The sequence below is a fragment of the Xenopus tropicalis genome, chromosome 8, assembly GCF_000004195.4.
Source record: "Xenopus tropicalis strain Nigerian chromosome 8, UCB_Xtro_10.0, whole genome shotgun sequence".
Taxonomy (NCBI): domain Eukaryota; kingdom Metazoa; phylum Chordata; class Amphibia; order Anura; family Pipidae; genus Xenopus; species Xenopus tropicalis.
In genome coordinates, this window is record NC_030684.2 from 66,443,519 (window position 1) to 66,457,119 (window position 13,601).

General features: G+C 40.5%; 1 protein-coding gene across 1 annotated transcript in view; it reads right to left on the bottom strand.

Moving 5' to 3' along the window:
* lrch2 (leucine-rich repeats and calponin homology (CH) domain containing 2) overlaps nucleotides 1–11,672 on the bottom strand; it is a 49,514-nt gene extending 37,842 nt beyond the window's left edge. The window contains 1 exon segment of the mRNA NM_001016380.2: nucleotides 11,311–11,672. Within this exon segment, the coding sequence (NP_001016380.1) occupies nucleotides 11,311–11,620 (310 nt within the window). The 5' untranslated portion in view covers nucleotides 11,621–11,672.
* Between the last annotated feature and the right edge of the window lie 1,929 nt (nucleotides 11,673–13,601).

The following is a 13,601-nucleotide window of genomic DNA, read 5'->3' on the forward strand; positions in this document are numbered from 1 at the left end:
TATTATGTTATTCAAGTTTGGGGGGTGTAGCTTCAAAGATGTAAGCAGCAGCAGTTTAAAAATCTTCCCAGTCAGGGCGAATAAGTGTGGGGAGCTTGGGTGTTGTACCCCTAAAACTGTAGGAGTAGTACCGTTTAGAAAACGGGGGGCTCGAAGAAAGAAGAAGAAGAAAGAAGGAAGAAGAAAGAAGAAGAAAGAAGAAAGAAGAAAGAAGAAAGAAGAAAGAAAGAAGAAGAAGAAAGGAAGAAGAAGAAAGAAGAAGGAAGACGAAAGAAGAAGAAAGAAGAAGAAGAAAGAAAGAAGAAAGAAGAAAGAAGAAAGAAGAAAGAAGAAGAAAGAAAGAAGAAAGAAGAAGAAGGAAGAATAAGCCAAAGTCTAAGAACAGTGTGTTGGGGTTTTCAACCCAACACAATGATAATCATGACTTAGACCTTTGGGGGATAAACCTTGTAATTCCTTTAACCAAAAAACTTCCCTCTGTTTGAGAACAAGCTGTTACCACCCCTTAACCCCTCTTTAATGGCAAGACCCCTTTAATCACCTTAAACTGCATCTGCTTAGAGCTATGAGACCTCACATAAATGTTTGACTTCCACAGGTTTCTGCTTTATAGTTACATAGTTACATAGGGTCGAAAAAAGACCATTGTCCATCAAGTTCAACCCATCCGAGTAAACCCAGCACACAACCTATACTAACCAATCTATACACTCACATACATAAACTATATATAAACAACCAGTAATACTAACTGTAGATATTAGTATCACAATAGCCTTGGATATTCTGCTTATTCAAAAACTCATCCAGGCCCCTCTTAAAGGCATTAACAGAATCTGCCATTACCACATCACTAGGAAGGGCATTCCACAGCCTCACTGCCCTCACCGTGAAAAACCACCTACGCTGCTTCAAATGGAAGCTCTGTTCCTGTGGGCAAACTTTTGGGCTCACAGGCCACATTTACTTACCCCCCGGCCGGACCGGACCAGGGCGGGCAGGGCCAGGGCAGCGTTAAGCCCTCCTTCGTCTCTTTAATTCCAGCCCGCCAATGACACCAAGTCTCGCGTGATGAGATTTGGCGTTGTCGGCGGGCCGGATTAAAAGGCCAAGGGGCCGGATGTGGCCTGCGGGCCGTAGTTTGCCCACCCCTGCTCTAATCTATAGGGGTGACCTCTGGTGCGCTGATTGTTTTTATGGGAAAAAAGAACATCCCCCAACTGCCTATAATCCCCTCTAATGTACTTGTACAGAGTAATCATGTCCCCTCGCAAGCGCCTCTTTTCCAGAGAAAACAACCCCAACCTCGACAGTCTAACCTCATAGCTTAAATCTTCCATCCCCTTTACCAGTTTAGTTGCACGTCTCTGCACTCTCTCCAGCTCATTAATATCCTTCTTAAGGAGCCCAAAACTGCACTGCATACTCAAGGTGAGGCCTTACCAGGGACCTATAAAGAGGCAAAAATATGTTCTCATCCTTTGAGTCAATGCCCTTTTTTATACAAGACAGCACTTTATTTTCTGTAGTAGCCACAGAATGACACTGCCTGGAATTAGACAACTTGTGATCTACAAAAACCCTTAGATCCTTCTCCATTAAGGATGCCCCCAACACACTACCATTCAGTAGATAGTTTGCGTTTATATTATTCCTACCAAAGTGCATAACTTTGCACTTGTCAACATTGAACCTCATTTTGCAGTTTGCTGCCCAGTTTTCCAATTTTGTCAAATCGCTCTGCAAAGCGGCAGCATCCTGCATGGAACTTATAGTTTTGCACAATTTAGTGTCATCAGCAAAAATAGAAACAGTACTCTCTATGCCCACCTCCAGGTCATTAATAAACAAGTTAAAAAGCAAAGGACCAAGGACTGACCCCTGCGGTACTCCACTAACCACACTGGCCCAATTAGAAAATGTTCCATTTACCACCACTCTTTGTACTCTTATCCTTCAGCCAGTTCTCTATCCAATTACAAATATTATGTTCTAGGCCAATATTCCTCAATTTGATCATTAACCTTCTGTGAGGTACTGTATCAAACGCTTTAGCAAAATCTAAGTAGATGACATCAACTGCCATTCCAGCATCAAGGTTCCTGCTCACCTCCTCATAAAAGGCAACTAAATTAGTCTGGCAAGATCTGTTACGCATAAAACCATGCTGGCACAAACTAATAGTATTGTGAACTGCAATGTATTCAACTATCCTATCCCTTATTACCCCTTCCAGAAGCTTTCCTACTACTGATGTCAGACTAACAGGCCTATAGTTTTCAGGCTGAGAACGAGATCCCTTTTTAAATAATGGCACCACATTAGCAATTCGCCAGTCTCTCGGCACCATGCCAAACCTCAACGAATCCTGAAAAATTATGTGAAGAGGCTTGGCAATCACAGCGCTCAGCTCATTTAATACCCTGGGATGAATCCCGTCCTGGACCTTTGTTTACCTTTACATGTTCAAGTCTCTTTTGAATTTCCTCCTGAGTGACCCATGCGTCAGTAGCTAAATTACTAGCACTGGGTATATTAAAAGGGACGCCTTCATTAGGTTGCTCCTCAGATGTATAGACAGATGAAAAATAAGAGTTCAAAATTTCTGCTTTTTCCCCGTTCTTATCAACCAACGTACCCCCCCCATGATAATAAAGTTCCCACCCCTTCTTGCTTCATTTTTTTACTATTCACATAATTAAAAAATAATTTTGGATTCCTTTTACTCCTAGCTGCAATATCCCTTTCCATCTCTATTTTAGCTTGCCTGATAGCTTTTTTGCATGCTTTATTTGCTTCCTTGTACCTGATGAAAGTTTCCGCTGTCCCAGCTAACTTGAATGCTTTAAAAGCACGTTTTTTATTACCAACCTCGACCCTAACTCTTTTATTCAGCCATAAAGGTTTTGCTTTGCGATGCCTCTCCTTGCTTACAAGGGTAATATACTGTTGTGTATACCTGCAAAGCAATGTTTTAAAGATGTTCCATTTTCCTTCTGTGTCTAACCCCATGAAAAGCCTTTCCCAGTTGACACATTGCAGAGATGCCCTTATACTGGCAAAGTCTGCACGTCTAAAATTGAGCGTTTTAGTTACTCCCTTATAGAGCTGTCTCTGTAGCATTATCTCAAAGGAGACCATGTTGTGATCACTGTTCCCCAAATGCTCACCCACACAAATGTTAGAGATAAGTTCAGTATTATTAGATATTACCAGGTCCAAAATAGAATCATTCCTAGTAGGTTCTTGAACCACCTGAAATAAAAAGTTGTCATTTAGCATGTTTACAAACCTACTAGCTTTTTCTGACTTAGCCACCCCATTACTCCAGTCAATGTCCGGATAATTAAAGTCCCCCATAATAACAACTTGACCCAATTTTGAAGCCTCCTCCATTTGCAAAAGTAGCTGGGACTCATCCCCCTCATCTATACGGGGTGGTTTATAGCATACACCAATGATCATTTTCTTTGTGACCTTCAGCCCTACTGAAATTTCTACCCAAAGAGATTCAACGTTTTCATTGGTAATGTCTTTATTACATGGCTTTAAATCTGACTTTACATAAAGACAAACCCCTCCACCCTTTTTAATCACTCTGTCCCTCCTAAAAAGCGTATACCCATTTAAATTCACAGCCCAGTCGCATTTTTCATCCCACCAGGTCTCAGTGATACCAATTAAATCATAATTTTCAATACATGCAATAGCCTGCAGCTCCCCTAATTTACCCGACAAGCTACGCGCATTAGCCAGCATGCAGCGGAGATTACTACTTCTTCCTCTGATGTTTACATAGGCTAAAGGACAGTTAGAGCTAAGGTGAAAATTATTGTAACAATGGAAGCTCCTTATCTGATAAACTATATGCCCCCCTCACTCCTCCCCCACAACCCTTTACTGGTCCCACTGCCCCATTTACACTAGCTCTCCCATAAGAATCTAGCTTACCAACTCCCCCCTTGTCTAGTTTAAACACTCCTCCAGCCTCTTAACCATTCTCTCCCCTAGCACAGTAGACCCCCTTCCATTGAGGTGCAATCCGTCAGGGCTGTATAGATTGTACCCCAAAGAAAAGTCAGCCCAGTGCTCTAGGAACCCAAACCCTTCCTTTCCTACACCAAGACTTTAGCCACGCATTTAGCTCCCTAAGCTCCCGCTGTCTCCCTAAACTAGCACGCGGCACCGGCAAAATTTCCGAAAAAATTACATTGGAGGACCTTTGCTTTATGGACAATTAATGTTGGGACTGTCTCTCCCACAGAGGTATTTGAGGAGCCTTGGATACTATATTGCTTTCCATCATCAGCAACACAAAATGTAGCACCCTTAAAGAGATACTGACACCAGAAATGAAACCTTTTTTACATCTATCATAACATTGTCTTTGCATGAGCTTTATAATTTTGCCATAAAAGTATTTCCTGATGCTTTTACATTACGTATCTGATCCCCCGTGTTACTCTATGAGGGGGCGGCCATATTTGTGCAGCAGGAGTCTGTTAGCATTAGAAGCTATAACTAACAGGCTGAGAAGGGTCAGGTTGGCAAAACAGTCAGGTTTAGGAACTTTGAGAAGCAATTGCCTATAAAAGCAGCCCTATCAAAGAAAAAAGATCAACATGACCTATAGGTAACTTCTTATGTAGATTCATCATTTAAAAAGTACCTTTTTCATTTCAGTATCACTTGTAACAGCTGTCTGGCACTTCTACCTGCTCTATGTCTGGCCATTCTGTTTCAGAGAGGCCCATGGAATACACAGCGAGACCCATGGGATACACAGCGAGACCCATGGGATACACAGCGAGACCCATGGGATACACAGCGAGACCCATGACACAGCATCATTTTGCAGTGCTGGGCTTTCTATATTACACTGAATAGAATAGCTTGCTTTGCTAAAGGAAAGGAAAAGGGAGGGGGTTGGGAATAAGCACAAAGGTTAGGAACTGAAAGAAATAAATGGTTGGCAGCTTGATGAACGGAGATGCAATGTTACCCAACACAAAGGTTTTCACCCAGCACAGAAAAATGAACACAATTTAGAAATAGTCTAGAAGGTATACTATATAATATTAATAGCTAAAACAGAAGGTTTAATGGTATTTAATTGCAGGCCGATTCTTTTCGTTTTTGACAATACCAACTGTGCCCATCATTACTATCACAGCCATGCATAACGTAAATTTCCCAGGACTATGTGTGAGTCTTTCCCAGCAGTAATTTATCCAGCTAGGCGACAGTATCATTAAAGAAGAATGATTTTTGCACTTAAAGGATAAAAAAAACAAAGCACACAGAATATACAAGTGGAATAAGAATCAATTTCATTCATTTTAGCATGTATTCGTTTTTGCATGCCAATAATTGCGTAACAAATGGTCAACTCTGACACTACATAAGGCACAAGCTACTTTTAGTGCACACTGACTGGTCACTTATAAATATATTTCTTAAAAGAAAAGACCACACTCAAATTTCCCCAAAACACACCCAGCCCATGAATCAGGTAACAACGTGGTTGTCAAGCCATGACAAAAACATTAATTACTTTAGTTTATCTCTTAAAAACAGAACAGAGTATGGTGAGTTATTATGTATAAAAACAATGAAAGAATACCTTACAAAAGAGCGTAACATACATTAATCATTATATTACCAGGGATGAAACATCTTCTATAGACTGGTTTAATAGAACTGTAAATTATATGAATTGTGGAACTGCACGTAGGCTTTGTTTAATTATTACAAATATAACATTCAGCATATTGTGTGACATTGAATGGCTTCCTTCTTCCATTTCTCAGTTCCTAGAAACACAATGAAAAGGGGAAGAAGCCAAGCTTCTCAAAAGTAGCAATTACAATATCCCAAATAAAACAAATGTTACATTAACAACAAGCAAAAGAAATATCTTGATCAAATTAAGACAGGAAAAATATGGCGCATGAAAAATTCATCTAAAATGAGCAGAACACCATAAATTACATTGTGCGACAGCAGTGGAACACAAAGACCATAAAACAAGAAGCCAGCAACAAAGCACATTTGGCAGACCTGAGTGAAGCCTTCACTAACAAAAAGAGATTTATATTAAAATGTTCAGAGAAAGAAATATGTAAAAAATAAAAAAAATGAATTAAGGCAGATCAGATAAATATCTAGATCAGTGTAAAGAATAATAAGGCCTAATCTGTGAAAAGCAATAAAAACCTATGTAAAAAATAAATGTAAAAATAAACAAATGTCTCTGGACAATTATTTCTAGTTAAACCAAATCATGGTTGCCTGTATACAATTGCACAGGGATTCAGCATATACAAATGTTACAAACCCCCGTGTGCATCCTACTTTGCTTGCATATTTTTATGCAGGTGTATCTTCCAATGCTCCATGTGTATGACAGCCTAAGGTTTCCCCCCATAAACTTTCTTAAAGGAAAACTATACCCGCAGAATGAATACTTAACCAACAGATAGGCCACTTAACATAATATAAACTATTATATATATTCCAGTTTTCTAATTGTAACACAAAAAAGTGTGGGAGTAAAAGACAGAACTCTGTCCATTCATTTGCTGATGTGGCCTAGCATGTATGTGTACCTTGGCTTGTTTGTGTGCACTGTGAATCCTATGATCCCAGGAGGCGGCCCTTAATTCTTAAAATGGCAATTTTCTATTTAAGATTACCCAATAGCACATACTACTAAAAAAGTATATTTTTATGAAAATGTTTTATTTTGATAAAGCAGGGTGTTACATATGAGCTTGTTTATGCAATAAATTATTATAGAGACCTACATTGCTTGAGGGTATAGTTTTTCTTTAAGTCTGCCACTACTAATAGAGCCTGTGCTTCAGTTGGGGGAAACAACAATATTTGTAAGGCTGCAATTGGTGCAATAGATACTCTTTAACCTATTAACTCTACCTTGAGTCTTTTTGTACAACTATTTTGTCTTTTACTAGTCACCAGGCTCTCTTGCTAACCTTTATTACAAATATAATTAATCTATTTTTACAAGCAACATTCACACATTTGGCGAGATGTACGACATAAAAATAAAAGTCACAGCATAAATACACCAGACATAACTCATTAAGGAAAATAGGTTGTACTATTTACAATATAATATGTCTAGGTGCAATTTATTATAATTGCAGTAGTAAAAACAAGCAGTAGCAAGACAAAACTAATCATACGGTATAAAGCTATTTGTAAACAATAACAAACAACTTAAAAGGGGGTCCTACTGGTTCAGCCCTAGCATAGCTTCCTCCTTGCCATTACTAGCAATGCAGTGCAAAGGTGGCATTCTACCCCTAAAAAACATGTTGCTCCGGGTCTCTGTGGTCTTTCCACAAATTTAGGCCTAATGGTGCCAACATATTCAAAAGCTATTTACAGAGATGATGATCAGTCACATGAGTCCCCCCTTCCCCCCCAGTGGAGCTTAAAGGAACAGTAACACTAAAAAATAAAAATGTTTTAAAATAATTAAAATATAATGTACTGTTGCCCTGCACTGGTAAAAGTTGCGCGTTTGCTTCAGAAAGACTACTATAGTTAATAGAAATAGCTGCTGTGTAGCCATGGGGGCAGCCATTTAAATTGAAAAAAGGAGAAAAGGCACAGGTTACATAAGGGCTCTGGCACACGGGGGAGATTAGTCGCCCGCGATTAACTCCCTGTTCGCGGGCGACTAATCTCCCCGAGTTGCCTACCCCTGCCATCCCACCGGCGAACATGTAAGTCGCCGGCGGGATGGCAGACGCGGCGGGGCGATTTGCGGAAATCGGCGAAAAAGCCTTGCGAGTCTTTTTCGGCGATTTGCGCGAAATCGCGCCGCCGCGTCTGCCATCCCGCCGGCGACTTACATGTTCGCCGGTGGGATGGCAGGGGTAGGTAACTCGGGGAGATTAGTCGCCCACGAACAGGGAGTTAATCGCGGGCGACTAATCTCCCCCGTGTGCCAGAGCCCTAAGAAGATACCAGATAAACTGTGTAGAATACAATGGGAATCTGCTACTTATCTGTTATCTGCTTAGTAACCTGTGCCTTTTCTCCTTTTTTCAATTTAAATGGCTGCCCCCAGCAGCTACACAGCAGGGTATTTATATAAACTGCAGCAGTGTTTATGAAGAAAACACAACTTTTAACAGTGCAGGGCAATAGTATATAATATATTTATTTTTATACACTTTCATTTTTTGGTGTTACTGTTCCTTTAAAGTCTAAGGTCCATATCTGGTAGAAATGTTCCTACGTGAACCCACTCTAAACTCTCTCCTCTCAACCCAACCTGAGATTAAGATGGGACAAGATAGCCCCCTCAGACGATATGAGAGGTGACCTCAGAGGAGGAAAAGCTGTGGGAAACACCACTATACAACCAAATGTGTGGGGAGCTTTGGCAGACAACAAAATGATAGATATTGTGTGCTGCAAACCTGGACCAAAGCAGGTGCCCATTTTTCATCCTAAACACATAACTAAAAACCAGACTAGAAGAAATGTAGTAATTGAATTGAAAAAGTAGCAAGGGGTTGAAAAATAAATAAAATGTAATCTAAACAAGGTGAAATGGAAAAAGCAATGAAATGAGCATCAAAGTATCCTATACACGCAAGCATCTCAATAACTTTACAAAGATTAAAATTCACTGAGTCTATTCATATTAGGTTTTATCCACTTTGCCTCTCCCAAGCTGCATGTATGTAAAGCTTAATCATTGGGAAATGCAGAAGCTGGTGTTTAACCAGGAGAAAGGTGGATAACAATGTGTAAAACACAAGTGCAGGAAAAGGTTTGTGCACCTAACCCTTACTAAACCACAACCTTTGGCTCTTGGGAAATGTCAGAAGTAGTTCCACAAGCAGTGGTGTAACTTGTATCCACAATCTCTGCTGCCACAGTACTTTCGTCACTATATACAAGGCCTCAATAACTGCAAAAAGCGCTGAAGTTGCATGATTTTTTTTTTTTTTCAACATCAGCAACAATGTTACAGGTATGGGGATCCGTCTAATATGTTTAATGTTAAAGCACCACCTAAGGCTTTTTGTATAAGGGGTAGAGCACCATGCAATAAGGCAACTAAAAATATATTTCAACATTAAAAGTGTAAACATTCAATATGATGTTTTGCATAAACGCTGATATAGTGCAGCCTTTTAAATATCAAAAACACCGCATTCTGTGCGCCACTGCTTAAGACAATATAGGAGGACTATGGGTAACAATTCTGCGCTTTGTAACGGAGTGGGCAAGTTAGGGCCTTAAATCAGGGAGAATCCTGACAAATACAGGGAAGCTGACATGTCTGAGGTAGATGAATTACTCCTGCAAAGAAAACATTCATGGACTTATGTATGAACATTAAATTAAAGGTAATATAGCTTCTCCAGCAGAATCCTGCATTGTGCTCTGATAAACTTCAGTCACACTTTACTGCTGAGCTGCAAGTTGGAGTGATATCACCCCCTTCCCTTCCCCTAATAACTTTTGAAGACAATTATATTGTTCATAAGTGCAAATAGTATGATCATGCAAGCAAAACAGTACGTCATGGGGTTTAGTCTAGGTATCAAAATTATTTTATTTCACTAAAACATCATACACATAACAGCTAACCAACAAAACTCACTGCTACTGCTCTGTCGAAATTGTCTGACAAAACATTATCCAACAATGTTGCACTCATAATAGCAAATCAAATCAATTAAATAGCACATTTTCTTTTTTGTGGTAAAAACTTTAAATGGCAACGATCTACACACAAGATATAGAACAAAGATCCCTGTAATGATATTTTTACTTAATTCCCATAAGTCTTTCACCCATATGGGGGAGGAAGAAAACACTGAAGGAATATTTCATTGAAAATGAGTCTTGCTAATCAGGTAACATTATATTAAACAATTGAGGGAACATCTATCTGTTATAGGTAAAAAACTGGTAAAACTAGTAACTGCTAATACAGCTGTGATAGTACCCGAGTAAGATCACTGAACTCATAAGATTATAAAAAGGGGTAACTGGAGTACCACTGACTGTATGGGAACATCCTTATTCAAAAGCACGCAGGTGATACTGAGAGTTCCATTTTTCACATTAAAAAGGGGTCTTTTCTAATGGGATGAGTGCATATTAGATTTTTTTTTTTTTTTCAAAGGACAGTGTATATAGCATTACATTTACTAAGATGTTAGATATTATGGAATGCAAAGTGTAATTTATGAAATAAGAGTGTATCGTAAACAAAGGTCATTACAGGAATGAGACAATTACTCAGGTTGTTATCAAAGAAATACACTCTTGCATTTACCACAGCTGCTGAATGAGGAGTTGGTATTTCACTGAATACTGTAAGTGTATCTGGAATAGTATTGACCTAGGAAGATTGGTTATATGAATGCAATGGAAGAGTATCCCTCATGATAGCATGATGGTTCAATAACTCACGATGACTGAAAAGGGGAATGCTTTACACCTGAGGTGGTGCAACAGATTTATAGTTCAAAGACAGGACATAGATTTCTAAAGTAAAACACAGGGTTATCACTCGCTATTACTATTACTCACTTAGACTATTAAGGATGCTAGAAGCTATGGAAACAATACAACATGGGGTTATGACTCTGCAACAAAGGAATGACAATGTCACAGTATATAATTCATATCATTTGGAGAGAGGGATGCCACCCGATGTATGAACTTCCGAGTACAGGTATGGGATCCGTTATCCGGACACCTGTTATCCAGAAAGTTCCAAATTACAGAAAGGCCATCTCCCATAGACTCTATTATAAGCAAATAATAGTCATTTTTAAAAATGATTTCCTTTTTCTCTGTAATAATAAAACAGTACCTTGTACTTGATCCCAACTAAGATACAATTAATCCTTACTGGAAGCAAAACTGTCCTATTTGGTTTAATTAATGTTTGCATAATCTTTTAGTAGACTTAAGTTATGAAGATCCAAATTATGGAAAGATCCTTTATTCGGAAAACCCCAGGTCCCGAGCATTCCGGATAATGGGTCCCATACCTGTACTATATAATTCACTTAATGTATGAATGCAAACCACTTAAGAACGTGGGGACCAGTCTCTTTGTACCACAAAATGGAGAGAACCATATGACTGATGGACTGGAAGTATCACATATGCCTTACTGGGGAGATACCAGGAAATGGGGACCCATTCTCTGTGCACCAGAAGATAACCATTTGAGTGATGGGCTGGAGATAACCACACAGAAAGCACTGGTGGGAGGTTTCCTTGTGAGAACCAGGGCCCCACCTGCTTGTGTAGTGTCCGTCAGATCGTAGCCGGTACCAGGAAAGTCCCTGAGCTTTCGGCCGCTCAAGCTGAGGATGCCAGTGTTGACCGCCTCTTCCAAGGCCCGGTCCAAGCTTCTTGCCGTGTGCTGATAAATGATCCCTGTGCTCCAATTAGGTCCATTGGGGAAGCCACTGTGCATGGACAACGAGGCCGTACATAAGCCGGTACCCTGTATGGTAGCATTCCCACCGCTGCCTCCTCCCCCAGGTCCTGAACTTCCTCCTCCAGGACCACCGGAGCCCCCAGCCGCAGACAGACTGGCCGCCATTGCTGCTAAGGGGGAGCCCTGCTATAACGATTCCGTTAGCAAGTGCTCTCTTCCATGCGCTTGCGCGGCGCCGAGCAGAGGGGCAGGTACCAAGTCATAAGAAAGGAGGAGGGGAAAGGGGCTATCAGGAGAAGCGCCGCCAGCGCAGTTCTTAGAACCAGTGAGGAAACAATTGTTGAAAGCGTAACGAATGACGGCGGCTGGGCTTTGTGCGAGTCGGGGCAGCGTGTTCCTGCCTGCGCCTCCCCAACACATTTGCAACTCCAATTCCCAGCGCTCTGGCAACACAAAGGCTGTCCCTCAGAGTTTATTGGCAGTTATGGGGGCAGAGTGAGGAAGCGCCTTCGCCTTCTTTCCCACTGCTCTCATATAAACAATGATCTTATCTGCGCTACTTTCACTTTCTGCTGCTTCGCCCCAGGAAAAGCTTCCAGTAGGAGTCACACCAGCGGGCATATTTGCTACTCAATATGAGCAGGATTACCTTTGGTGATTCCTGCTGCTCTATTACCTCTCCCTTTGGCAGTGCTTCCTAAATTGTGGGCTGTAAATGGCCTTTAGTGTAGACAGAAGAAGATGGTTTTTGTGTTTGGGCAGGCTAAATAAAGATATTTCAGTTTCAACATGGATTTCTTTACAGTATCCCTGGACCAAAATAATTCCCCAGAACATGTGGCAGAATAAATACAGTGTTAGTTCAATGTATAATACAGCAGAACAGAAGATACTGTACCTATTTCATTTACAGTGCACTTATGGTAGCATAAACACTGTGCCAGTTTTAAGTATAATACCCAAGAATCCATGGCAGAATACATGCAGTGGCAATTGTATCATACCCAGGACACATGACAAGATACAGTATCTTGGTGTTACTTTTCTTTTGAGATCCGCTCATTTGGTGAGGTCGCCAAACGAGCAGATCTCCCAATATGCCCACCTAAGGTGGGTGACGTCAGGCTAATTCGATTATTTGGCCCTTCCAGCACTTATTGGTGTGCAAGGCCAGAACTAGGGGTAGGCTAGGGACTCACACACAATATACTGTATATACAGGATATAATACAATGTATATATATATACTATCCATCGAAAGCACTCACGGCTCCAAGTAGTTCAAAGAATAACGTACTTTATTGCTCCACACTCATATTGGCGCGATGCGGTCCACTAGGGACCGTCATCAGGGATCTTAGAACCAGTGAGGAAAACAATTGTTGAAAGCGTAACGGAAAGGGGCTATTTCCCTAGTGGACCGAAACGCGTCGATATGAGTGTGGAACAATAAAGTACGTTATTCACACACACACAATATAAGGCTGCTCAGAGCACACTGAACATGTGAGTGTCACTGTCACTTTCCAAGATGGAGAATCCCTGTGACCATTAGGAGAACTAAACCCTAAAAATGAATATGACTAAAATGACATATTTTATATACAGAACTTACTGCCCCAGCCTAAAGGTTACTTCTATAGCAGTAATGATCCAGAACTTCAAACAATACTGGATTCTGTTCACATACTGTTCACATACTGCTGCTAATTGCACTGGTTTTAGAACTGCCATGCACTAATAATCTGTACTATGTTCTAACCAGTTTTATATTGTAACATTTAGTCAGTCCCTAAGCTCAGGTAAGTGACAGCAGGACAGAGCATGTGCAGTGAATCAGCAGAAAAGAAGATGGCTACTGGGGGCACCTTTTGGGACACATATCTTCCCTATTAAGTTCTGTGGTTGCCTTGGACTGGTGCAGAAGCCTAAAACATAATGTACAACATTTCTGCCCTACATCTTTAGTTATGTTTTCTCATTTAAAGGAGAAGGAAAGGTAAAAACTAAGTAAGCTTTATCAGAAAGGTCTATGTAAATACAGCCATAAGCATTGCTGAGTCCTCTATCAAAAGAAACACAGGACTTTTTTTTCTCATTTTTTGTAAAAATGATGTTCCAGTGTCTGACTTCCTCTCTCAGAAAC